Source organism: Protopterus annectens, chromosome 7.part0 (genome assembly GCF_019279795.1).
Source record: "Protopterus annectens isolate FY-2018-M chromosome 7.part0, PAN1.0, whole genome shotgun sequence".
NCBI lineage: Eukaryota > Metazoa > Chordata > Ceratodontiformes > Protopteridae > Protopterus > Protopterus annectens.
In genome coordinates, this window is record NC_056739.1 from 645915732 (window position 1) to 645943323 (window position 27592).

At 40.0% G+C, this 27592-nt stretch overlaps 1 protein-coding gene across 1 annotated transcript in view; it reads left to right on the forward strand.

Annotated features, from left to right (window-relative positions):
* ICE2 (interactor of little elongation complex ELL subunit 2) overlaps nucleotides 1–27592 on the forward strand; it is a gene marked incomplete in the record, with an annotated part of 1939141 nt that overhangs the window by 1301478 nt on the left and 610071 nt on the right. The window contains 1 exon segment of the mRNA XM_044077213.1: nucleotides 10288–10417. Coding sequence (XP_043933148.1) covers nucleotides 10288–10417 — 130 coding nt within the window.

Sequence of the window (27592 nt, forward strand, 5' to 3'; positions counted from 1 at the left end):
AATCCCCATGTTGCCTTTTGCCAAGCTACATATGAGGAAATTCCAGTGATTTCTAAAGACAGTTTGGTCCCAGCATGCTCATCCCTTAGAGGTTTTGATTCCTCTTCTCCCTTGCTTGAAAACAGAACTATGTGGGTGGATGCAGCAACTCAGTCGAAATCCTGGCTTACCACTTCAGGTACCTCAGCCAGCCCTGCAGCCTTTCACAGATGCCTCAGATTTAGGTTGGGGAGCAACCTTTGCTGCCAGGAAGGTACATGAGGGCTCTGATTCTAGCCTTGCAGATCTTTCGTCCTCCATTCTTGCCAGGATCCCTCAGGATTCTTACAGACAATACTATGGTCCTTTGGTACATAAACAAGATCACTCAAAAAAATTATTATTCAAATTTACAAAATAAACACAACGCTAACCCTCAAAAAGTTTGGGCTGCCATCAGTAAAGTATTCCAGCACCCCAGCCCCAGATATTGACACATCTATAAGTGACACTGCAACACAGTTCAATGAATATTTTTACCAACTCCATTTAAAACAATCATTTAATTCTGCGCCCACTACCCTCACAAACTTATACTTCCCATCTGATCAAAAACTATTCCTTCCAACCAGTTCAGACCAGTACTATCCAGAAATACCTGTCCAAATTAAGGCCCACTACCCTGGCTGCCTCAGAATACCTCAGAAATCGCAGCCAAGGCTATATCATACCCTGTCTCTATACTCATAATTAGGTCAATCTCTAACAAAAAGTCCCAACCCTCTGGAAATTTTTACAAATATTACACCTTCACAAAGGAGGAAACGCAACTGAATTATCCAACTACCGTCCAATAGCCATATTATCCCCACACACAAAAATTCTTGAGAAGTGCATACACACTCAGTTAATGAAACACCTTTTCACTAACAATCTCGTAGCCGAAACTCAACACTGTTTTCGTCCCAGTCACAGTACCACCACTGCCCTTTGTTTTACCAGTCATGTTAACCAACAATGAAATTTAGGCACTCTGGTATCAACTGTCTTTTTAGACCTCTCAAAAGCATTTGATACAATCTCCCATAGTAAACTCTTGACTATTCTCTCAGAACTTAAACTAAATAACTCTGCACTCCTATGGTTCATAGACTATCTTTCCAACTGACAGCAGGCCGTAAAGTGGCAGGACAGTCCTATCCTCTCTTCTCCCAGTCACCCTAGGGGTACCACAAGGATCTATACTCGGTCCCTTGCTCTTCACAATATTCACACACAGCCTCCATAACGCCACTCTTCATGCAAGATTAGTACAGTACGCCGACAACTCTACCCTTATCTGCTCCTCTTCCTCTCTCCATCTTCTACAGAAAATAACCCAAGAATCCTTCTCAGCTGTTGAATACTGGCTAGCAGACTACCAATTAATACTCAATCCCAAAAAAAACCACAACTCATGCTCTTTCATCCCTCCAAAGCCTTAGACCCCACCCCCCTTTCAAAATCATCGCCTCTGATAACACCCATATCACACCAGTTACACACACCAAACTGTTAGGTGTTATCGACCAAAATATGAAATTTGACAAACATGTAGCACAAACCATAACTAAGTTGCACAAAAAACTAGGCACACACTACCTGACCTTCAGTAGTAAAACCATCATAGCAAGAACCCACTTACTGTCCACATTACTTATACACCTCTCCCATCTTAGTTAACTTAAATAAAACAGAACTAAATAAGCTATCCACTTGCTGCAGTAAGATAGATAAATTCGCTACTGACTCTTCCTTTAGATCCCATCATTGCCTAGCCCTTCACAAACTCTTCTGGATGGAATTAACTAACCTACTCACCCTAGCTCATCAGCTTCTCTACTACCCTGACAAAATCCCATCCCTGTATGACTTAATCAACCATTACACTAACAGTCATCTGCTAAGATCCACCAATAAGGGTCTGGTAGAGGTATCCAAAAGCAAATATAACTCAGGTGACTCCTTGTATTCCTCACCATTGCTAAAATGTGGAACTCCCTTCGGACACAGACAAGCAAACATATTTTCAAAAATCAGCTAAAATGCTACCTCACCAAGTCCTGGATATTTACATGTTCTAAAGGAACTAACTCTTATTATCCACCTAGCCTCTTTAATCCCTTTGCATCTGTTACAAGGTGGTCTTAGATCTGCAAAATCCAAATAATACCTTGTAATACAAGTTACTTCAATTCTTAAGGAATTACGTAAGGTAAATTCAAATTTAGCTTGCTGTTGTGTATTCCAATGTGGTGACATTTTTTAAAATAATATAGACTACTACATTAAGTTTTAACAAAGTTGTGTATTCTCTTCTTATCTCTCCACTGTATGACTAATACTCCTATGGAAACCTTTGACAAATTGTAGCATGTTTGTTAAACTGTTATATGCTGTCTTTTGACTAATATGTTGCATGTTTAAACTTTTGTTTACTGTGTAATTGGAATGGAGCTCATCTCCCCAGGCCTCCGCTGAAAACTGGCAACCCTGCCCAGTCAGACTTACCTGGTAAACAAATGTAAAATAAATAAAAATAAACAAGCAGGGGGCACAAAATCTTACCTTCTTTGTCGCTTAGCCCATCAAAGCATCGGAATTGGCTATTCAGTACAAAGTGTCACTGCATGCAGTGTACCTTCCTTCTGCTCAGAACTTAGTGGCAGACGCATTAAGCAGATCCATAACACAATCCCATGAGTGGATGCTTCACAGGGATGTGTTCTTGGATCTAGTTCACCAGTGGGGTATTCCAGAAATGTGCCTCTTTGCCTTCCCTCTGAACAGACAACTTCCTCTCTTTTGTGCCAGGGTCCCTCACCCTCAGGCTTGGAAGGTGGACGCTCTATCCTTCTCATGGAAGGGGTGTTTCTTTATGCATTCTCCCCTTCTGTTTAATTCAAAAATTCCTGTTGAAAATTCTGCAGGAAAAAACAAAAATCTTGTTAGTGACTCCCTTTTGGCTAAGACAGCACTGGTAAGGACATGCTTTGGGTTTTGCAAGAGACCAGGAAACCCTGTACTAGGAAATCTTACATTTCCAAGTGGAGAAGATTTTCTATCTGGTGCCAAAAAAGAAGAGAGGACCCCATTCTTGTTAGATATTCCTTTAGTGCCTTCTTACCTGTGTGAGTTGCTTAACAGTTGTCTTTCTTATTACTCAGTCAAGGTCCACTGTTCAGCCTTGTCTGCTTGCTTGCCATTAACTCCCCTCCGTTGCTTCTAGGCTAGAGGATAAGCTTTTCCTAAAAAGCATCCTATACATGAAACCTCCCAGGAAACCAGTTGCTCCTCCTTGGGATCTTAACTGTGTGTTGGAGAAGCTTACTCAGGCCCCTTTTGAGCAAATGGCCTCTGCTTCTAGTTTTGTACATGGAAAAGAGTACTTCTGGTAGCCTTAACCTCTGCTGGAAGGGTCTCTGAGATTCAAGCATTAATGGATTCATCCCCATTTTTGGTTTTCCACAAGAACAGTGCTTCTTTGAGAACTGATCCTTCCTTTATGGCCGAAGTGGTCAATGAATTGTCTCTGAATCAGTCTATCCATTTGCATACTTTCTTCCCTTCTCTTCAGTCCCCTAGTGAGAGGGTTCTGCATTCTTTAGAAGTACATAGACAATTCATATTCTACCCTGACAAAACTAAGTCCATTAGGAAGTCTGATCAACTTTGTATGTCCTTTCATCCCAGGGTACTGGGTTTACCTGTCTCCAAACAAACTATATCTATTCATGGATTTCTAAGGCCATTGTGTTTTGCTGTGATTTTTATGGTAAATCCTTATCCTCTTTCATTAAGTCCAATTCCACCAAATCAGTTGCATCCTCAGGGTCTTTCTTCAAAGGCCTGGATGCGCACTCCATTTTGGAAGCTGGCACCTGGTCATCTGTTACCTTTGCAAAGCATTATACGTTGGTTACTATCTCCAGATCCAGGCCAGGATTTGCCAGGGCAATTCTGCATGGATTTGTGGAAATTGATTCTGTTTAATCTTCCTTTGCTCCTTCCCCCTCCCTGTGATTTACCACCTATGCGTTAATAATGCGCACAAACACACAGCCTTGCAAAGATCTGCTGCAGCTCCTGGAAGTCATAAAACCATAAAAGACTTCCACTGTTCCTACAGGAACAAATAAACCATACTTCTTGCAGACATTGTGTCTCTGGGTTCATTAAAAACTTTTGAGATAACATCTTTATGGTTTAGGCCCGATTAATTTAATTTCTTACTATTTTCCAAAGTTAGCTGGAGCCAAGGTTAACCTTTTCTCATCCAGTATCCTTTGTTAACATATATATATATATATATATATATATATATATATATATATATATATATATATATATATATATATATATATATATATATATATATATATATATATATATATTTAAATTAGTTACAGTACAGTCAGGCCCCCTTGTTGCTACATTTGTAACATAAGCAACTTTACAAATACATTTTTCAACACAAGCATCTGTACAAATCAGTTTGATATACAAATGACATATAATTATTTACAAAATTCCAGCTAGCTGTGCTGGCATATGTTACACATCCAGTGCCCTACTTCTGGCTTAGCTGGCAATACCTCACATCATCACACTATTTATAACACCCCAAACCCACATATTCCATGCACATATTTTATGCTTGTGTACTGTTTTTGGAATTATAATTTTAGTATTTTTTGCATATGGAACCTTAGTAGTCCTGTGCTTAGCCTTTTGTGGATGAAATGTTAATAGTAACATCCGGTTCCTTTAGCTTTTATTTATTTGGTTGGTTGTTTATTGGTCAGGGTTATTTCTATAGTATAGTTAAAATGTTTGAGTTTAATGACTGCTGCATTTTCCAGAGTCCCACTGAGGTTTAGGGTATTTATTTTTATTTTAGCTAGTGCTATTTTTTTTATTTTTCTAGGCATATTTTATTTAAATGATATTGTGTGAGATTCTTGGGTTTAGGGTAGATGTTAGCTTGTGGGGTACTGACTCCGTTTTTGGAAATCTCAGAGTGGTCAGAGGTGTTTTCCAGTCTTCATGGTTTGCTTTCGTAGTTCAATTGGTGGCTTGGATTAGAGGAAAGACTTGGTGTCCTGAAGTACTTTTTATTTGTTGCTTATTTTCTTGTGCAGCTTGTAAAGTATGTAATTGTTTTATTATTAATTTAATTATTAAGATAGTGTTCTCAGAAATTTCTTCAATTGGCACATTTGTATATGTATTTATATTGGGGGGGTTTATTTATTCATTTATTACATTTGTTTACCGAGTAATGACCACCTGGGCCAGAAAACCGTTTTCAAAGGTGACCCGGGGAGAAAAAGCTCCAAACATACACTTGAGAAAAATTAAAAAAGCCAGTAATATTAACAATATTACTAATGTAAAGCCACAATGTAAAAAATACAGAAGTTACAGAAGTGTTTGACCATTGATTTCCTATGATTTAAGACCTCACTAGCTGCTAATTGGAGAAGTATAATAAAATGTTAGCCAAGTGGAAAAAATAAATAGTAGACATGGGCTATAGCTAGATAGGAAAGGAATAATTATAAGAGAATAGATGGAGAGTGAGTAGACAGCCAGGAGTGTGACAGGAGCAGAGCCAATGATTTGCTAGATGTTCTTTTAGGAGGTGTTTGAACTGATGATAGCTAGGGTTTTCTGCTATGAGTTGAGGAACAGTGTTCCAAAACTTAGCAATTTTATAGGAGTAGAGAGCGGTACCATGAGTGTTATGCGGTTGAGTTACCTTTAACATTAGTTTGTTTGAGGACCTGAATGATCTGTAATTTATATTGGGTAGAATTAGGTTAGTAAGTGCAGGGCAGTCATTGGGCTGGTGAATTATTTTGTGGACTATGGTCAGTTGATTGAGTGTTAAAAGGTTTGGCGAGTGCTGAGCAGTGGTGGGTTCTGTATGGGTAGCCTGTAGCGAACTTTGCAATTTTATTATAGCAGGATTCTAGACTATTCAGATCTGTTTTTCATAGATTAGTAAATATGTTTTATTTATGTATATGTTTAGTTTTACTTTGGGTTTTATTATTTTAGAATGGTTGTAGAATAGATGGGATTTTATTAGTTTTATTAGTTCATTTATCTACGCATTTTCTGTGTATGTATTAATGCTAATTTATATATATGAACAGGTATCTGCCAATGTAAGATGCATTTTATAATATAATTTTTGGAGTGTGTATGTGGATGAGGGGTTCCTGATTCCTTGATTGAATGTACATTTTTAAGGTTGAAGCAGGTATTTTTAGTGAACATTCTAATTATTGAATTGAATGTTCATTTCTGTGAATGGTAGTTTTGTTGAAAGAGGTGTGTTGATAGAGGGTTTTTTATGTGTATGCGTGTGAGTATGCACGCATATGCAAGTGAATGTGGGTCAGGTTAGAGGGTTACATAAGGGTATAGCTTGAGTATGTCTGTGCAAGTGCAGGCAGATAATAGCTTTTAGAGAGAGAGTGTGTGTGTGTGTGTGTGTGTGTGTGTGTGTGTGTGTGTGTGTGTGTGTGTGTGTGTGTGTGTGTCCGTGCATGAATGTAGGCAGGTTAAAGGGATTTGATGTATTATGATGACTGCGTGTGTGTAGTGTTACAGAAAGTTTTTTTAAGGTAATATGTATTATTAGTTTTGGCACCACCACCTTACAAAGGTGGGGTAGGGAAGCCCCCTGCCCCATCTTGGTAATGCATGTTAACCCTAGCCCTAATCCCTTGGGGAAAAAAAACTTTTCATAAAACTACCACTATTCAGACAAAGTTGGGTTAGGGCTCTGGTTTAAAAATCGGAAAATGAAATTGTTTTCCTTTTGGAGTCTTATGTAAGTTTAGTGTCAGAACATTTTGGTAATATTTCAGTGTAGACCTGTTTGTTTGTCGATATTTGTGTTCAGCATTTAAATAGTTTAATCATTCATACTATAATTGTATGATGTACTTACTGTTTTTGTTTGTATGTTGTGGTTATGTATATGCTTGCTTGTTGTGAATTGAAAAGGCTGTGTGTTTATAGTTAATTTTTCATTCACTTTTAACTACATAAGATCCAAAAGACGCTAGGGTCTTTTTCTGGGGCCTCCTATAAACACTCTCTGACTAAGTAACTTCCTTAGAGTCGCACACAAGATGCTGACTGAGATTGGGAGATCAAATTCAGAAATAATATTTATCTTTATTTAAATATTTAATGGCTAAGTGGACTGGCCACAGGGCCTTTTTCAGCCACGACATAAGCTCTGTAAGTAACAGTGAAATAAAAATGTGCAACAAAGTATCACTGTAGCTTATAATATCAAATACAGTAGCAGCAAGATGGCAAACTAGCACTGTACAATAGATGTGTAACTATTACATTGAAATTACTAACATTATTTACAGAAGAACACTTGGTTTATTATTTCACATTAGTAAGGTGGAGCAGGCAACACTGTGTAGTAAGCAAGTTAAGGCATAAAGTGTAGTGCATCCATGACTATGCTTCACATTCAGGAAGAAGACAAACCTGTTAAAAATATTTTTCTTAAGATGGGTACTTAACATTTATTAAACATCTTTCAGCACTGTATGTGACAGCAGAAAGTGAATTGCAGCTTTTACAGCTGTTATAGACCTCTAGATGCTGTGTTTAGCCATAGCTGATTGAGTGGCACCATTCTAAGCTGAAAAATGCTTCTCTTGGTCTTTCAGCACAGTGGGGCAGCTGATGAATGTACTGCTAAAACTTGTGTAGCAGCACCAAGTATGTTTCAGTCTTTTGAGCTGTGAAAGACTTGGTTGTCCTGCACTTTTGTCACTCACTGTGTAATGGGAGGTAAAGCCTCATGAACTTGTCTGTCCTACAGCACCCCACTCCCCCCGCTCTTTTTCTGTAACTGATAGTATGTAAAGAAGATAAAGCTTCATGTACTGCAAAGAATTATGAACAGTTATCTGTTGAAATTGATGTTAGGATTCATCTCTCATGCTTTAATTTGCTTTACTCTCAAGGTGAATTTTTTGAGATCCATTTCTTAAATATGTAACAGCTAAGTTACAGTCAGAGAGTCCATTATCCTTTGTATGTAGCATTCCTAAAACAGTTAAATTTTTCTTCTTTGAAAAGAAAATCATTGAGTTTATGTTGAAAGGATGTGTCCATTACTGCCTAACTTCTGTAAGAAAAGCATTCCAATACGCTGGATCTAACTGGGAGAAATCTTTTATTACATGGTTATGCTGAAATAGTCTTCTCATGCTTGACACACTGTCATTGTTAGTTCTAAGACCATATGATGAGGTTATTGTGGAATGCTTTGAAGCTAAAGGGGGTATATTTAGATATATTCATTTGAAGAGGAATTTGAAAAGAAATTGCCTTGCTGTATATTTGGGGTAGGTAGATTGTACTCTGCAAAAGTAGGCATTGATAGGTTCTGGGCTTAATTAAATAAAATAGCATATTTTGTTTACAGTAGTTTGGGGTATGGTGGTTGGTATTTGAGATAATATGTAGGGCATGTTCTAATTTTTTAGAAATGTTTTTCCTAGTGCCTTTCAGGCTTCAAAAGGGAGCAAATTGGCAATTCTTCTGCAGTTTAACCTTATGAATAACCTTCACTGTTTGGTAGCTCAGTGCTTTAGCTGAATATGCTATGCTTTTTTTTTTTTTTTTCCGTAACCCAGTGGAACTCAAATCTGTTTCTTCTCCAGTGCCAAGTATCCTTATTTGTGGAGTTGAGAGCCATCTGGAGAGGCCATCAACTTAGGCAGGCATGATGTGCTTTGTGTCTGTGTCCCACTCATTCTCCCTGTTTCTGTGGAAGAAGAGTGCCCTTGTCCCATAGGTCAGGTAAGTCTGGCCTCCACCAGGCCAGAGTCCTATGTTGTCTCTTTAATCCTGTCCCTTGTCAAAGCATTGTATGTCCAGCACGTTTCCCAGTCAGCAGTCTGTGCTATGCTGGCAGAGGGTAGAAAGATGGTTTACATTGCTGCTCTAATCGCCACCCCATTTATGATTGACCAGTCACCAGAAAGCCCAGCTGTACTCTCTTGTAGATGCATGTAGAAGCCCACATACCCCTTCCAAGGGGTACTTTCGCCATTTTGGATATACCAAGCTCACTTCACCCACCCCCCACCCATATTCTTTGTTTTCATGCAAGCCTCTACTTTCATCGGAGCAGGTGACTACAGTGGGACCATCACTGACTGTCCCTGCAGAATGGGCTGACCCTCGTGAACCACTTACTTCCAGGAACTGAGCTGTTTCAAACTTGGGTCATATGGGTTTGCAGTCAGGGCTCTATCTCATTGTGCGGGGATATTTCCAGACTTGTCATAAATTTGAGAGATGTTTCTGTGTAACTTTACTAACCTTAAATGTTTAAGAGATGCATTTTATCCTGACAACATGGGACCAGATCTTGAGAACTGTTGCACTGTTGAGTCAATATAATACCAGCTGTAAAATCTGCACTTAGCAGTGACAGACTACTCCCTGTTGTTGAATAAGGCAGTGGCATTGAACAGTTTACCAGTTGGTGCTGTAAGATGAGTGTGCTGAACAAGTTTGGAAAGAAATCTGTGCAGCTGCTGAACATATTTCATGAATGCATGGCCAATGTCTTTGACTAGTAGTTTTGATGTAAGAACCTACAAAATGAGTCCAAAAACAAACCAGAAAATACACGGACCAAGACCAAAAAAGACCCTGAACTGACAGATGAAAGCGCTTGTGTATAGTTTTCAAGAAATGTTTATATGCTGATTGATCCAGTTTTGGCAAATTTTTGAGTGACTGTGCATTCATCCGCATTATTGTGCGTGGTTTCCTGTTGGCTTCTGGATTCGGGGTCTTTTTTGAACTTATAAAATGACAATTTCTCGAGGAACATCATGAGTACGACAGCAGACATTTAAAAAAATCTAGTCAGTAGTGTTTTTTCTACATAAAAAGCTAATGTGTGACCCTTGGTGGAAAGTCAGTCTTGCATCAAAATACATTGTCAAATCAATGAGTCTATTACCTGAAATAGTTAATTTAAACTTTAATGTATAAAAAAGTATAAATGTACTTTTTTATAATCACAGTAAGGCACTAGAGGTGGTGCACATGCCATGAGTTGTAACATATTCTTTCACTATATGTTACAGTATTCCTGGGTGTGCATTTATATCTGTGCCATGCAATAATACCTCATGCCCAATTGCTTACTCTGCAGTTAGAAAAACCTGTTAAATCCTAATCTAACTAACTTTTTTTTTATAGTATGTTCCAGTTTATATGTTGCCAAAGTTGGAATATCAGGCATGCCATGGTGTTGAAGCTCTTACTGACACTGAAATGTGTCATCTTTGGACTGAATCCATTATAAATTCATCAACAAAATTTTATATTGGTGAGTACACATTTTAAATAGCATCTTTTCACATGTTGTAAAAAACAAAGTAGTAGTGTAGGTTTTCGGACAGTAAAATGGAAATGTAATGGAATAGCTGCTGTTTTGACATCTTTGTTACCACAGTAATAGTGCAGTAATAACCTTCAAAATTTGCTTATTAATACTACTTGATAGTTATTGATTTTTGTTTTGAAGAAGTAGAAGTGCATTGTAGGAAGCTGAGGGGAAGATTTCTAGTTCAGTACTATGTTTCCCCGGGACTTCAGAGAGAATTCAGTCAGCAGAAAAACAGTTGATGTTATGATCAGTCTATCTACATTTATTAGTTTAAATCTCTGCCCAGGTAATCCAAATGGCACACCAGTGCGGGGTTGCACCATAGTTTGGAGAAAGAGTAATTCCCACAGAGCAGAATTTAAGTAGTAAAAATGTACTGACCCAGCGATGTTTAATACATTGATGTACCATTATTTTGTCATAATAAAGGAATAATGTTCAGAAGTGGAAAATGCATTGGGATTTTTAGGTAAAATTAGTACAGAGTTAATATATCATGAAAGCTCTGGTGCTTCCCCCCACTAATGGGACTTAATGAGAAGCAAATTAAACAGCAATATGGATGCTTCAGAAAACTGAGATATTTCAGCATATCACATGTGTAGTAATGCCTTTATCACAGGTCTGCAACAATATAGGAAGCCTCTCCCCCATTATTGTGTGAATTGCTAGTACAGCTCCCTAGGGATCCATTGAATAAAATAACTAAAATATTCTTCACATATGCCCTTTCAGTGCAGTTCTTGGCTCTGTAGCATCTGCTCGGGAAAGATGTGTACACCCCACTGACATGGGCCAAGATGCCGCTGTGCCAAATTAACAGAGCATATGCAGACTCATGCTTCCAAATTCTTTTTTTCGTACTTATGAAGTCCTTATTGCAGTCTTAACATACATCATTGGAATTGTTCCTGCATTCATTATTTACAAAATAAATACATGTAAAGTGTTCCTGTAGTCATCAGTTGAGACCCACACTGGCATTGTTTGTTTTCACGAGAAGGAGCATAATGTAGAGCCTGCAGCTTGGTCTGTCAGAGACAGGGTAGAGAAAAAGCTGAAGGCATATATTAATGATCATAGAGTGGCTCCAGTGTAGGATGATTAGTGGAGGGATCAACAGGAGAGGTCTTGTTGAGCGTGGACAGGAGAAAGGTAAGATGAAGGTAAGGGTGAAACAGGCCAGGCTGTAGCAGAGCCCTCTGTTAGCTTCTAAATATGACACCTCATCACTGATTTCCATTGGATTCCATACTTTCACTGGTGGTGAGATGTCCAAATTGGTGTCATATCCCTACCTTTAGTCTTCAGAATGCTGTGATAGGAAATGGAAAGACACTTCACTTGAGAGAGGGATGGATGCTGTGCAGCACTCATCTTTCTCTTTGGCTCATATTGGGAGATTGTACATAGTGAATTCTCAATTTCAGATTATAACCTATGGTAGTATTGGTACCAATATTATGGCCATGTGGTCTATTTTCCTGTGCACTCTTTTGTATTCTGATTATTAAAGCTGATGAATAGCTGACAACACTTTAACTTGTGTCTATCTTCATGGCTTGTGTGGTGGTGCTGCTGCAGTCTCCAGAAAATCACACACTGCATAGCAGTTGTTTATTCCTAATTTCAAGCGAGACAGCCAAAAAGCCTGAGAAAGTACCATGTGCCATGGAAAAGAGGCAGTTAAACTGTATAGTGTGCTCGAATTTCAGGGACACTAGAATGTAGTAGTTATGAAACAAAGTTTGAGTTGCTGTGAGCTGAGAAAGAATTCTGCAGTATAACTGCCATTTGTACTTTATAAGGGCACAAAATCTGATTGAAATTATTACTGTATGCGTTACTGAATTGTGGATGTGAACTAAAGACTTGCAAGTCTGGTGATTTTATGATTGGGTAACATGACACAGAATTGTGCATGGTATGTATAGACCTGTAGCTAGGGAGTGTGACAAATTGTTGGGTGCCTCAGGTGTAGCCTGTTAGACGGTGCAGTCTGCAGGTGCCATGAATGCAGTACTGGCATTGACTTAATGAAACTGTGAGAACATCACTGCTTCAAAAATGAATACCAGTACTGCATTTGCAGTTATGCTTGAAGCACCTAGTGTAAGGTAGTAACTCTAACAAGCCACTTGTTTTTTTTTTTTAATAGTTGTAACAAGCCGTTTACTACATGTGCAAAAGAAAAAAGTCTTGTTTTATTCAGTCATCTGAGTTGAAGGTATGCCAATTTCAAGAACTGTGCCCCATGGTGCCAAATAACTTGGCTATGGTTCTTGGTGTTCAGAATGATTAGGTGAGATTCAGGTTGCTGCAAGAAGCAGACTTGACATTAAATAAAGTAGTTGGTTTGTGTAGAGTCAGGTTATTAAATCTCAAAAGTGCTAACAGAAGAGTTAAAGAATTTTAAGTTGTGTGCAAAACCAGAAACAAAACAAAGTGAAAATGAAGAGGAGACACTTTTTAGAGGCATATGGTTGATACCTTACACATTAGATACAAGTGTGATAAAACAACTTGTGCAGCATCTGTTTAGTAAATGCTGTGACAAATGAAATAATTTTAACTTTTTAAAATGTGAGAAATTACTTCATAGATGACGAGTGCGTGTGGTAGATCACAGTCATGAAAATGATTCATTTGTGGACACTGGATGTTGAAAAAGTACATGGTGTGCAAGAACCTAATGGAAAGAATTTTAAAACAATGAGATCATTCATAATTCTTGGCAGAAAAGTGCAGAATTAAGTGAAGTGTTTCTGAGGCGGAAGATAATGTTATAGCACTGCGCTTGAGAGAGTGCCTGTTAAATGTTTCTTATGATGATGCATTTCAAGACAACTAGAAATCACCAGTGGGTAAGAAATTGCTTACTTGTAAATATAGCAATAAGAAATACATGATTCAGTTCCATACATCTGCAATAAATTATCCTTCCAGAGTGCATTTCACTTGCTACAAGACTGGTATGATCAAAAGAATTCACAGCTTAAATGCAGATAGTAATGATATGCTTCATAACTAGGAAAACGTGCTTCTTTGCCTGGACTCTACAAGTCCAGTGATCAATCGTATTGTGATGGATCCTGCCTTTTAACCAAGTATGCATGCTCCTAGGCATATTCCCAGCACACTGAGAAATAGAAGTGTAAGGCAGCTGCATGGAATGGAGAGCTTGCTTTTGATTAAACATTGCTTCCTTAGAAGAGCTTAGTTTTCTGGAAATCTTTTCCTGTAAGAGTATACAGATCTTAACAAGAGACTTCCTGTACTACTGTATATTCATTAGGGTTTTCAGAGTCTAATCTCTGAAATCCTGGTACAGATGCATGTCTAAAAGGGTTCCTATTATATAATCGAAGACGCAATCCTTCGAATGCTTCTTGATCAAACTTGAAAGCACGAAACAGCAAAATAGGAAAATGGGCATATAAGCGATTTCTTTCCCTGGGAAAGAAATCACTTGGCCACCTCTGTTACTTTGCAGTTTTCCTCACTGTAGTGCAATCTTGGAGTTGATATATTTAAGTGGGGGGGGGGGTGAAGCCCCCCACTTTATGTAATATTTTGAAGTTTTTATTTTATTATTTAGTTATTTATTTTTTTGTGGAACACTGATTTTTTTTTTATCCCCTGGGGAAAAACTCACTGTTCCGAGTGTTTGGGATTGTAAGCTTTCGCTTGCATGGGGTCGATAAATCAGTGTTCGCTTTTTTAAGCATTCGCTGATTTAATGTAGACCCCGTCTAAAACTAAAGCAGCAATGTGGCATCTTTAAGCTCAGATAATTTCTTAAGCATGCCCAATGAAATCGTTAGTGTGGGAGGCAGTGGCTTAATTTAAGGAGTATTTGCAAAATTTGTAAGAATATAACATTTTCTATTTTTACAATAATGGTGCAAATATATTGCACTATTACTGTAAAAAATTGAAAATGTTAGATATTTTGCGGTGGTGGTGCGGTAGCGTTGTCGCCTCACAGTAAGACTCTCTCCGGTTCGATTCTCAACTAGACCGTCTTCTGCGTGGAGACATGCTTGAATGGGCTTACCTTCGTTGAAGGTTGTGCGTCAGGGCTGGTAACTCGGCACATAAAAATCAATTACCAATCATTAGCGGACCGGAGTTCCGCTGTGGCGACCCCTAACCGGGAAAAGCCGAAAGACACAAACAAACAGCAATACAGTAATAGTGTAAATATATTGTTATGTTCAGGGTAGCTTATGCAAGCAGTGGTTGTTAGTAACAGGGGTGTAGCAAGGAAATTGTCACCCCCCCTCCCCCCGGGCACCTATCATTTAAAACTGGACATATCTCTCAAAAATGCTACCCCCAAACACTTAATAAATGTAAGTAATAGTCTGATGTTGTTAATCTTCGTTCATTCCTTACTGATGGGTTATCGGTTCCATCCTCTGAACTGAGCCGGCCTTATACCAAGCTCAGGTCAGCCAAAAACTCTCGAGCCAAAATCCTACCCACAATGCGTTGCTCCCTGTTACCTCAGATCTTGTTTGCCTTGTTGCTGTACAGCCATGTCAAGCCATTCTCTCTCAGCTAAGTGTTCAATTTTTTTAAGTTTTTCTATTGTTAGTGTTTAGAAGGTTTTCAATTCGTTACTACCTCTATCCTCCTACCCTATCGCAACTTTGAGACTCTCTCCCTATAGTTTTATTCCTTTTTCTTACCTTTGAGGTCATTCTCCATTACCATCGTTGGTAATTCTTCTTCTCCCCTTTCTTACCCTTCTGGGTAGTTTTCTTAACCTCTTAGTAGTGTCGTACGTCTCGGTTCATATCACAGTGTCAGATAAGAAAAGTAGTGTTGGTTTCAAACAATGTACGGAATGTGGCCGTAAGTTACCGCTTTCTGATGACCATGATTGATGTGTTTATTGCCTGAATGTCTCCCACCTTTCAGTGGACCCTCCATGTGGGATTTGTAGAAATTTTTCCAATAGGACTCTAAATGAAAGGAAGAATAAATTAATTCTAAAAGGCCTCCTTAAAACTCCTTTCTGCGAGGCTATCTCTGGGTCAGAGGGCTCACCCCTTCTTGCTAAACCCCGTAAGAGGCGTTCTTCCTCCTCGGGGTCTCTCACTTCATCTCCCACTGGAGATCACAAGGAGTCTATTCACAAAAAGGTAAACATTTCGAGCTCGGTGCTGCCACCGGTGGTCCTTTCGGTCTCAGCTTCTGCACCACCCCAGTTGATTCTCATTCCAACTATATCTTCTTTATCGGCACCAGAGTTCCCAGTGAAGACACTTATGACTCCGACAGTTTCGTCTCAGCCTTTATCGGCACCACTGACGGTGCAGTCCCTCTTGGCACTGTCTGTGCAGGTACAGTCTCCTTTGGCACAGTTGATACAGACTCCTTCGGCTACGTTCTTGCCAATGCTGTCAATTTCTGGGATACTGCCCTCTATGGTACAGATGCCTTCGGCACCAACATGCTTCTTGGTGCCGTCACTTTCGGCACCATTGTTACCGGTGCAGACACCTTCTTCGACAGCACCGTTTTCATCAGTGCAGACATTTGCCACACCGCCCTTCACGGTGCAGACACCCTCGATGCCTATGGCGCTACCTTTGTCGGCACAGATAACCTTGACACCATTCTCTTCGGTGCAGACACTCTCAGTTCCGGTCTTTACGTTACACAAACTCGCAAGAACTAAGTACTCTCCTTCCTTGGATCCGTTTGTGGGAAATCAGTACAGCCCCTTTCTAGACAAGCCAGAATCTCCATCAGGTCTCTCTATGAGGTTGACCAGGAGCCTCTGAACAGGATGTGTTGCGGCTTGTCGACCAGTTGCTTGTGGCCAGGCGACTCTCACCCGTCTAAAGCTGCACTACCTCTTGCAGGTGACTGTATTTCTCCACAGGCACCCAACTTACACTCCTCCTTTGACTTCCAGGGAAGCATTGAAGCCCCTTTCTCCGACAGCAGCTTCCCTTCCTTCAACACCAACAGTGGCCCTCACTTTGGAGCCGGAGTTGTCCTTGTGGACCCCGGCCCTTCTCAGGCTAGTGGCTGTGCCATGGGGATAGGCGTTCTTGGTTTCATGCCAATTTTTTCTATGGCACCCTCCAGGAATCCTCCTCCTCTCACACTCCTTAGTCCTTTTGAGACTTTTGGTCTGTGGGTCGGCTCATCAGAGCGGGGTGTGACCCCGGGTCTGAGGTTGTTGTGCTCGGTACCGGGCTCGCATCCCTCTTTGGGCGGTCCGGCCTTCCAGGGCTTGGAGAGGGCACTTGCCTCTGCTGGCAAAACCTCCCTGTCAGAGTCCTTGCCCCCCTATGTGCCGCAACTGTCAGAAGCCACAACTACTGGACCCCTGGCACAAGGGCCTCAGGTTTCTTCCCCTCAGGAGATCCCCTCCTCGCAATCGTCCCCAGAGCTCCCCACTGAGGAAGTCCCTTGCAAGGCTTCGTGCAAGAGGAAGCACATGGACTCCACTGAAGAGTCTGTGATCGAAGACAATGACTTTGATGATGGGGAAGGGTCCCCACAGTCAACCTCTGATGAGGTGTCCTTTGGTGACATCCTCGAGATCCTAAGACAGAGGGGTGACTGGAAGTCCTCCAAGCCTTCCTCAGAGGAGTCCATATTCCTGCAGGCCTTTCGTACCCGGTCCCCTACCTCCTGGGTTACCCCAGCGGCCAATGAGCTTGTCCAGCTTGCCATGGAAGGCTCCTGACACCTTGGAAGCTATACCTCAGAGGCCTGATAAGATTTTAGCCCCCCCCTGCTGAACATCCTCATTGGTCCAAAGGTCTTCCAGTAGATGCCACAGTGGTGGCAGCTACAACCAAGAAAGACTTGGCAAAAGAGAGCCAGACTGTTCATCCTCCCAACAAGGAGTCCCAGGCGATAGACTCGGGAAGCGTGTGTTTGCTTCATCGACCTTCGCTGTAAGGTCCTTGAAGTTTTTGGCACAATTTAAGAGGCTCCAGAGGGACCTTATCAACCAACTCTCTGAAACCTTGGCAGGAGCTGTTTCTGATGAGGTATGCAACAACTTAGCTTTTCAGATAACGACCCTGGAATCTATATCCAATTCTTCCATGTGCCTCATTTCACACGCAACGGAATGAGCGGCTAGAGTGGCAGGCACAAGCATAGTCACGGGACGTCACGCCAGGATGTACCTTTGTGACTTTCCAGACTCCTTTAAGGCTTCCTTTATGAATGTCCCTATCAAGGCCGATTCATTGTTTGGTCCGAAGGTTAAAGATACGCTGGCAAGGTGCAAACAAGATGGTAAGACTCTGTCTGCCATTAGTGTCTGACACTCCACCCCTCAACGATTCTACTATAGAAATCAGAGGAGCGGGAATATGTGGCACAGGAAAATTACAGTGCTCTTTCCGTGAACCACATGCTGAGTTCTCCCCTAGGGGCAGGGGGGGGGACTCTAATGGAAGACGCCCCTTTCGGTGCAGTGGAGGCCTGCAAAACCGGGGTTCCAGAGATTCTTTCTGTGGGCAACCCTACAAGCGCTCCTGAAGCTTTGTCTGACTGCTCACCTCTGGAAACGGCCGGGGGTCGTTTTTCCTTGTACCCCACTGCCTGGCGAACCATAACCACTGATTCTTGGATACAACGAATAATATCCAGAGGCTACCACATTCCGTTCCATCTCTGTCCCATTACACCCAGAGACTTACCCAAGTCACACCCAGTCAAAGGGAAGCAGCAGCACATGAATTCCAAAAGCTGCTACAAAAGAAAGTCATTCAAACAGTCCCCTCAGACCAGATAGGCTCTGGTTTTTACTCAAGGTTCTTTTTAGTGCCAAAAAAAGACCGGTGACTGGAGACCAATTCTGGATCTCAGCACACTAAACAAATTTGTAAAAACAGAGAAATTCCGGATGGTCACGGTTCAGTCTATCCTTCTTCTTCTGGAAGAAGACGATTGGATGTGCTCTGTAGATCTTCAAGATGCATATTACCATATAAAACTGGACAAGCGCTCAAGAAGATACCTCCACTTCCACAAAGGAGCCAGTCACTACCAATTGTGAGCACTGCCATTTGGTCTCTCCACAGCCCCCAGAGTGTTCACCAAATGCATGGCAATGTTTATCGCTCACCTGCGATTTCAAGGATTCCAGGCGTTTCCATACCTAGACGACTGGCTCCTTACCACCCCCCACCAAGCATCTACTGGAAGAAGCCCTAGACTACACTCTTCTCACAGCTCAGCACCTGCGAATCACTATAAACTGGGAGAAGTCCAATAAGACCCTGGCACAGTCTTTAGAATTTATCGGAGTTCTGCTGGACACGAGGAATTGCACAGCTTCTCTTCCAGGTCACAGACTTCAAAGAATAAGACAACAGGTTCAGCCACTATTGTATCACCACAAATCTTCTGCTCGGTCCGTACTCCAACTTTTGGGGTTCAATGACAGCCTTGATCACCATTGTTCCTCTGGCCAGGTTCCACATGAGACTTCTTCAGTGGCTACTTCTCACTCAGTGACAACCCTCTACAACATCCTTTGTCTTTTCAGATAAGTGTAACTCAGAGATGCAAGCAAGATCTACTCTGGTGGACGTCCCAAAATCCCCAACAATGGTCTCACCCCTTTAGCCCCCATCAGCCAAAAGCCATAGTGACCACGGATGCCTCCCTGATGGGGTGGTTGAAGGCTTTGTCAGGGAAACTCGGTCCAAGGCACATGGTCAGAGACAGAGGCTCATTTCCATATCAATGTCCTGGAACTGAGGGCAGTGCTATTAGCGTTGCAAGCATTCCACTTGATCCTTCCATCAGGGACTGTTGCAATCCAATCAGACAACATGTCAGTAGGTCTGGTACATCAACAAGCAAGGGGGCACCAGATCTTACCTGTTATGCTGAGAGGCCTTGAGAATATGGCAATGGGCGATAGCTTCCAACCGCTTTCTAATTGCGATGCACATTCCTGGGAGCTCCAACGTGATATCGGACAAATTGAGCAGGTGTATTCTACAACCTCACGATTGGTCCCTCAATCCTGTGTTAGCGGCAAAAATTTTCAACCACTGGGGCCAGCTTTGCTGCAATCTGTTCGCCTCCCCAGTCAACTACAAGTGCAGCAACTACTTTGCCCTGATCCTCCCTTGGGAGACAGTCACCGAGAGACGCTGTAGTCCACGCTTGGCCCTCGGGTCTGCTTTATGCTTATCTTCCATCTCCCAATTTTTGAAGAAAGCATGGCAGTTAAAGAGCAAATTGATCCTCATTGCTCCATATTGGCCTCGACAAGTTTGGTTCCCCTTCCTCTGGCCTTACCTGCTAGATCGACCATGGATTCTCAATCCAACTCCAACGTTGATCTCCCTTTTGCAGGGTCTGACTTGCCCCAATCTAACAAACCTGAAGCTGACTGCTTGGTTTCTCTACTTCCAATGACTGCCAGGCAGGATAACCCCTACTCCCCGGTGTGCAATATTCTTACTGCATCTCATAAATCACCCACGAGGCTACTGTATCTCAGCAAATTGAAAAGGTTTACATTATGGGCAGTGAACAAACAATTGGACCCCTTGTCAGCCCCAGTTTCGGTGGTATTAGATTATTTATCAGATCTTTTTCAATTCGGGGTATCAGCCTCTGCTATTCGTGTTCATTTAGCTGCCATTTCTGATTTCCACATTGGCTTCCAGGACTCTTCACTCATGTCTCACAGATTCTGTAAGACTTTCTTGAAGGGTGTTTTTTCACCTAAAACCTCCCTTTAGAGAACCAGTACAACCTTGGGATTTGGCCTTGGTTCTACAAGCCCTAACAGCTCCCCCCTTTGAACCTGTGTCTTCATGTGTGTTCTCTTGGAAAACTTTGTTTCTGGTTGCAATCACATCCGCCAGATGTCTGTCAGAAATTCAAGCCTTGTGCATCAAACGTCGCTACCTTATTTTCCATAAGGATAGGGTCTCACTCAGAACTAATTCTTCCTTTTTACCGAAAGTGGTGTCAGAGCGGTCTGTCAACCAGTCTGTTGACCTTCCAGTATTTTTTCCTAATCATTCTAACAAGGGAGAGTATTGCCTGCATTCCCTAGATGTTCACAGGCAAATCTATTTTTATTTGGACAGAACAGAATCTACCTGTAAATCCTTTTCTGGACCCAAGACTAGGTTGTCTTGTCTCTAACGTTATATTGGCATCATGGTTTAGAAATTGCATTACCTTCATCTACAACAAGATCATCATCACCTTGCCTCACAAAGTGAAAGCTCATTCTACAAGGTCTATGGCAACTTCAGCAACTTTCCATGCTAGTGCTTCCCTTAATGACATTTGCTCGGCTGCGACTTGGGCCAAACCCCTTACTTTTATCCTTCATTACAAATTGGATTTGGCCTCCAGAGGAAGATATTCATTTGGTTCAATGGTGCTCAGGAATGTCCTTCCATGAGGGCCACCCAGGGATACAGGTAGCTGGGGACTCTGTCCCATCAGTAAGGAATGAACAAAGATTAACAATATCAGATAAAAAAGTTACATCTTACTGTAACGTTCCATCTGTTGTTAGTCTTTGTTCATTCATTACTCCCCGCCCTCCTTCCCCCTCTGGAGGTTCCTGGTGGATTTCATATGCTCCTTTTCCATTATCGTAGGTCTGTTATGACCAGAGGTAGCCTCTACTTTTGTCTATCAACTTGCAAACTTGATCTGAGGTAATGGAGCAGGGCATTGTAGGTAGGATCTTGGCTCGAGAGTTTTTGGCTGATGCGATCTTGGTATAAGGCCAGCTCGGTTCTGAGGACAGAAACGATAACCCATCAGTAATGAATGAATGAAGATCAACAACACAGAGGGAACGTTATGGTAAGACATAACTTTTTTTTCAGCTGTTACCCCTAAAACTATTAAAAATATTGTTTGTAGATCAGCAATATTAATCTGTTGTTAAAGGCATTTATTTAAACAGTTGTAGACATATGACCTGAAAAAAATCATGTTGATATGCTCAGAAAAATAATGTACTTAGTAGAGTACAAAGAGTATGCCTGGCTACACCCTTGGTTAGTAAAACAGTGACATTAAAACATGGTGGGTAATATGAAGATATTCTGGGATATAAAGATTTAGTAAAGCAGTTGTGAGTAGTATTAATATAACAATGTTTTGGCTTTTGCATTAATGTTGCAAAAGTGTGTCATACTGGAGAACAAGGCAGACAACTAAGAACACAGTTTTGCATATGTTATACCATATATATATGTATACCATGAATAGTTTTATAGATTCAAATTTCTACAATACCTCAAAACAATATTGCACTCTTAATTTGCATAGATTGTGCAACATCACATTACAGCTGTGTGCGATCTGCCCTTGAACCTGCACCATTAGATAGCTCCTGAAATGATCTACAGTTTCCCCACTGATGCCTTTGGTCTATCTTCTTTAGGACCTTAATGTTTGGGAATGATCCAATTTTCCATATTTAGGTGCGCACTGCCTGTTAGCATAGATCTCAGCAGGCCAAAAACAAGTAAACTTAGAAGCGCTAAGAAAATAATCATTACTTAGTCCCATGCAAAAAAAGTCTGAGGCCCCACATTCTTCTCAAATGTCTCTTTATCTTCACCTGACGTGAACCCCTTAGTGTGTGATTTATGAGATAATGCAGCTCATATGAGGTTAGAGCTGAGCCTTTTGGAGAAAATTCCTCAGGAAGCAAATGGATTCCTGGCTGTGAAGAATTCAGTTGCAAAGATATTAATTAGCCTCCTGCTACTCTGGACTGAATATGTTAAACCGATTGAACCTCTTGACTCTGTGATGTGAGTATGGTTACTGTGGTAAGCCTGAAAATATTCTTGTATGCCAGTTTCACAAGATAGAGCTGAACGGAAAGATGGAATTGGCAAGAGGCGAGTAGTATTGCTGGAACTGAATTCATCCTCAAATCTTGCTGAGTACCTTCACATCCCATTTTCTCTTTTTCCAAATTTTCACCGAGATCACATTGATATATGGACAGTATTTTAATATATCCTGAAGAAAGGCAAGTCAAAAAATAAATCAGAAAACTGGATGCAATGGTCTCAGGATAAATAAGTGCCCATTCCTGGTGTATGCTCTAGTGCCAGGACTGGGAAAAAGGTAGTGTGGACTCAGCAGGACATGGAAACATTCCTACCAGAATGCTAATTCTGGCTGTGGGTATCCCTTGTGTTAGATAAAACAGCAGTCCACAAAAAATGATAGGCCAAGCAAGAGGCATAGACATAATAAAGTGTACTCAGGATATGAGAGAGAGAGGTTATGTATTGCTTATGTAATGCAAGAAATCCAAAAGTTCCAAAGAGAGGATATTTAGCAAGAAGTAAGAAATTCGAGGAAAGAAAAAAAAATTGTACCAGACAAACTATTAAAAGCTGCATATAAAAATGTAATCTCTTTAATAGAATATAGTAGAACAAAACAATATCTAGATAAAGCAACACTAGATTGGGGAAAAAGGTGTGGATGATGGAGTGTAAGATAAAGAACAAAACCTGGAGGTTATTGAAATGCATAAAAAAGAAGTGCAGACTTGGAAAAGAAAGAAAGATCTGATGTGGTGTAATATTCATGCAGAAAAGAAAGCTGCACCATTCAATATGGCCAATGCAGTTTCAAAGATATTTGAAGAGATACACAGACAGAAACATCCAGGCATGGTAAATTTTAAAGTGGAAAAAACAAGAAAAGCGTAAATGTTTCAGACAGAAAAGCAACAAATAGAATTGATAGACTACTGAGAAGTGAAGCATTTAGTTTGGGGCCTCTGATGCAGGCAGTGTCACAATATGAGCAAGTGAAATCCCCAGAGACAGTAAACAGGTAGAGCACGACAAATGTAAAGATGATATGCAGTGGTATGAATTTCTAGAGCCTACTTCAGAACAGTCACATGAAAGTCCAGGTAGAAATGCACAGCAAGGGGAAGTATATGAAACAGAGAACAGTGTGTGTGCAAAAGAAAATGATCTAAGGGAAGACCTGCTTTGTTTAATATAAATAGACAGACATACTGACATAGATACTAAGGAAAGTAAATAAAACCCAGAATGCTAGAAGACTGGTGAAACAGATGAACACAGTAACTAGGGCATTAAGAGAAATCCATGTGATATAACAGAAATAAATAGGATATATTTCTTTATATATAAATTAATAATAGTGCTTCCACTAAAACGCAGAGCAAAAAAGGAGAAGAAAGAAACAAGTGAAAGGCCACAATGAAAACACTGAAAAGAGAAAATTATAAAGCAACTATGACAAGAAGTAGGAGTGTTAGATGAATACAGAAAAGGGAACTGATCATCAAAAAATTTTAGAAAGGTATAGTAAAGGCAAGACAGAATATCAAAACAGATCAGGATTTATCATACAGTATCTTTAATAACTAAAAATGTTAGCTCCAACAGAAAAACACAGAACTTCAGGTATACAGACAAATATAAAGGAAAAGTATAAACCAAGAAATTTGTGCATTTTGGGGAAGTATTTATGCAGACCCTGTTGAACATAACATAAAGATGCCAAATGGATAGCAAAATTAAAAGAAGCAACTGTTTAGTTATAATATATATAAGATAGCCTATGAAATGGGATTGAATAACACAGAAACTGAGACAAGATTAAGAAAGGCTTCTAGCTGGAAAACCTGAGTAGAGATGCAATACTAATTTACGGTAAAGGTAATAACATCTTTGCATATAAGATTATTGCTGAATGCATCCTCAAAAAACATTATTTATTTTATTTATTCGCGTACTACTTTAGCATGAACTGGTGTACAGTCACTTAGAAAAAAATTCAGTTGTGGCAATAGAACAGAAGGGTAACAAAAGAAAGCCTTTTGGAACAAAGAATGCTCTTTTTGTAAATAAACCCATAATACAGAACTATATAAAAGTGGACGAATCTAAGCATGGCATGAACAGATTACAAAAAAAAAAATTAACAGCATCCCACATTCAGGATTTATGGAATGTTTACAGATATTTAAAATACATCCTAATTTGATAAATTGCCTTGCAATGAGTATGAAACGGGTAAACCTCTTTACAGTTTAGTCATGATAAAGGACAAATTCTCCAAATCCAAATGGGGTATTTATTCCAGGGCAGTTTTTTGTCACCACTGGCATTTTGTCTTGCCCATAACCTGTTAAGCTGTTTCCTTAAATGACAAGGCAGTGGTTATAGATTAGTTTCCAGAAACTAACCCCATTCAAAGACGTATCTACTTTTTGTGGATGATTTAAAATTGTACATCTCATCAGATGAGCATCTGACAATGCAACTACAAATAGTTAAAACTTTCTTGGATGATACAAGAATGAAATTTGGTTTTATTTGGTTATAGATTAGCATCCAGAAACTAACCCCATTCAAAGACGTATCTACTTTTTGTGGATGATTTAAAATTGTACATCTCATCAGATGAGCATCTGACAATGCAACTACAAATAGTTAAAACTTTCTCGGATGATACAAGAATGAAATTTGGTTTTGATAAATGTGCACAAACATTTATCTCAGAAAACCCATATTATCCACCTGGGACACGGAATGTGATGTAAAGGAATTTGAACAGGAGGGTGTGTATAATTATTTGGGAACAGATAAAAGGTTTGACAATAATGAAAAATACTTCAGAAGGCTAAAACTGTTACTGAAAACTGCCTTGACATGTACGAATAAATCAGCTTGCATTTCCTGCTCTAACATAGTTTTGATGTGGTTGATTAGCTCCAAAAAGCACTGGATCAGTTTGACAAGAAAACAAGAAAAATGCAACTGATGTACAAAAACCAGTCCATGCTATGATTATATATTCCTCAATCTAAAAGAGGTACGATCCTCCTTGAAATTTAAACTATATGTTTAGTTGTGTAATCTTAGGGCTGCATACATAGTTCTTGATATCATCCAGTGGCGGCTGGTGACTTCAAATCAAAGGGGGGCTGCAGGAGACAACTGAATGGGTGGGGTCAAGGGGAACGGGTGTGGTCAACTAGAAAGGGGAGGAGCTAAAACCACAAAAACTAACTTTAATTAAATACGCTGCCCTGGGTGGCAAACCATCATTATGAGAGTCCAGTCAAGACAAAAATAAGTGTAGAAGAATAAAAATATTTCAATGCATTGGCTGCATAACAGCTTACTTAATATCTAGATGGAAACAAAAGGTTGTGAGGCATGAAAAAATAAATTACTTTTTAAATACATTACTGGAATGCCAGTCAAAATCATGTACAAGAAAAACCAGAAGCACTCAACTCAAACCACTTCTCCTTGCACTGCAGTTCTAATTATAATTTATATTCAGCTTTATTAATGTACCAAGTAACATACTGAAAGTAGAAATCTCTGTGATGCCCCCACTTGTAAAAATGTTTCTTATCCAAAAAAGACCTGCTGCCTGACAACTATCTACTTGTTTCATGGGGAAAACATGATCAAAGTAAAAAATGAAAAGCAAACAAGAAACAAGCTCAAGATACATTGCCTAAAGGATTACTGTACAGGTTATGGACCACATATGATTGGCATTCTGTTTAGTTTACGGGTACAGTCTGTAGAGATGACTGGAAGTCTCCAACAAGTGTAATGAGCTTTTTAAAATAATGGAATCCTGTCCTTTAATACCCAAGGCTTATACATTATCTAGTCAAGTATTCTTTGCATGGCAACAACAGAAAGGCTTTCAATGTTGGCAATTCTTTAACAGTATGCTTATTAAAGCTTACTTGCATCTTACGATCTCAGACAAGCTTACCTTATGGTCATTAAAGCATTGCTACTTAAACACAGAGCAACAGGCACTTTCTGAGTAATAAGCATAAATCTGAGTAATAAGCATAAATCAACAGTACAAAAATATGACAGAAACCAAACCGTTCTGCAAAATCAAGGACAGATGAAAAGCCACTGTAGTACTTGTGTCTACCTTGGATGGGGGGACACACTGCACATTTACACTGCATAACTACTCCTTGCCTTGCTTGGGCACATCCAGAGTCACTACATGGGGGAGTGGGGTGCAACAAGTATGTCTCAATTTGAAATGTCTCTGGCTGACTGTGATGGCCCTGACACATTTGTCATACCTCTCAACCTCAGAGCAAGAAATCTGGACAAAGCCATACACAGAAGTGGGACAAAGGCCCAAAAATAAGGACAATTTTTAAATATTGCTCTAATGAACTTAAAAAGATAATAGAATAGGTCTTGCATTAGTATGAATTTTCTGAAGGGTATAAAATCTGAAACTCAAATGTCTGTCATTATTTTCTAACTTCAGTCTTTTGTGATTTGTCACTAATTTGCCAAAAAACACAATTTTATGAAAAATGGACCAAAAATGTGATGCAAAAATATAAAATAGCCACACAATACAGCTGGGAACCTGTCAAAGAAGGGACACTTTAATATTAGTACTGCTAACTTGAGCAGCTGACAAAATAAAAGAATCTACATGCATTTCAAGTAATCTGTAACTTTGATTATTACAGTTATTTCTTAATTGTAAACCCTCCATGTTTTCTTCCAAAATTGCTATTTTGCAGAGGGATTATTAGGGGGAAGAGCAACATTTTGAGCCAAAATCAGGGACAGTTGAGAGGTCGGCTATGCCTAATTCTATAAAGCAATTTATTTGCGTGTATCTCTCAACCTGTTAATGCAGTAAATCTGAACAAGGCCAAATGTATCGGGGGAACATATAAACAGTACTAAAAATTGCTCTTGTATAAAATTGAGACAGTTGATAGAATAACAGTTCTTACTTTAGCATGCATTTTTCTGAAGGTTATGAAGTCTGAAACTCAGTGTATCATTATTTAGTGACTTAATTCCTAAATGATTTGCCAGAAAACGACAAATTTTATGAAGAACAAACCAAAAATAAGAAGCAAAAATCTATTCATTCTCTGAAAATCTGGACAGTCGGGAGGTATAGTTCAGCTGGGCCTGTCTGAGTTTGCTGCCCTTCCCCCCTGACAAAATCATGGTTGAATGGAGCCTCTGCAGCTATTCCAGTGAACCAGCTATTTCACTCCATTTACCATAAACACTAATGTGATACTGCTTTACTTCTATGATG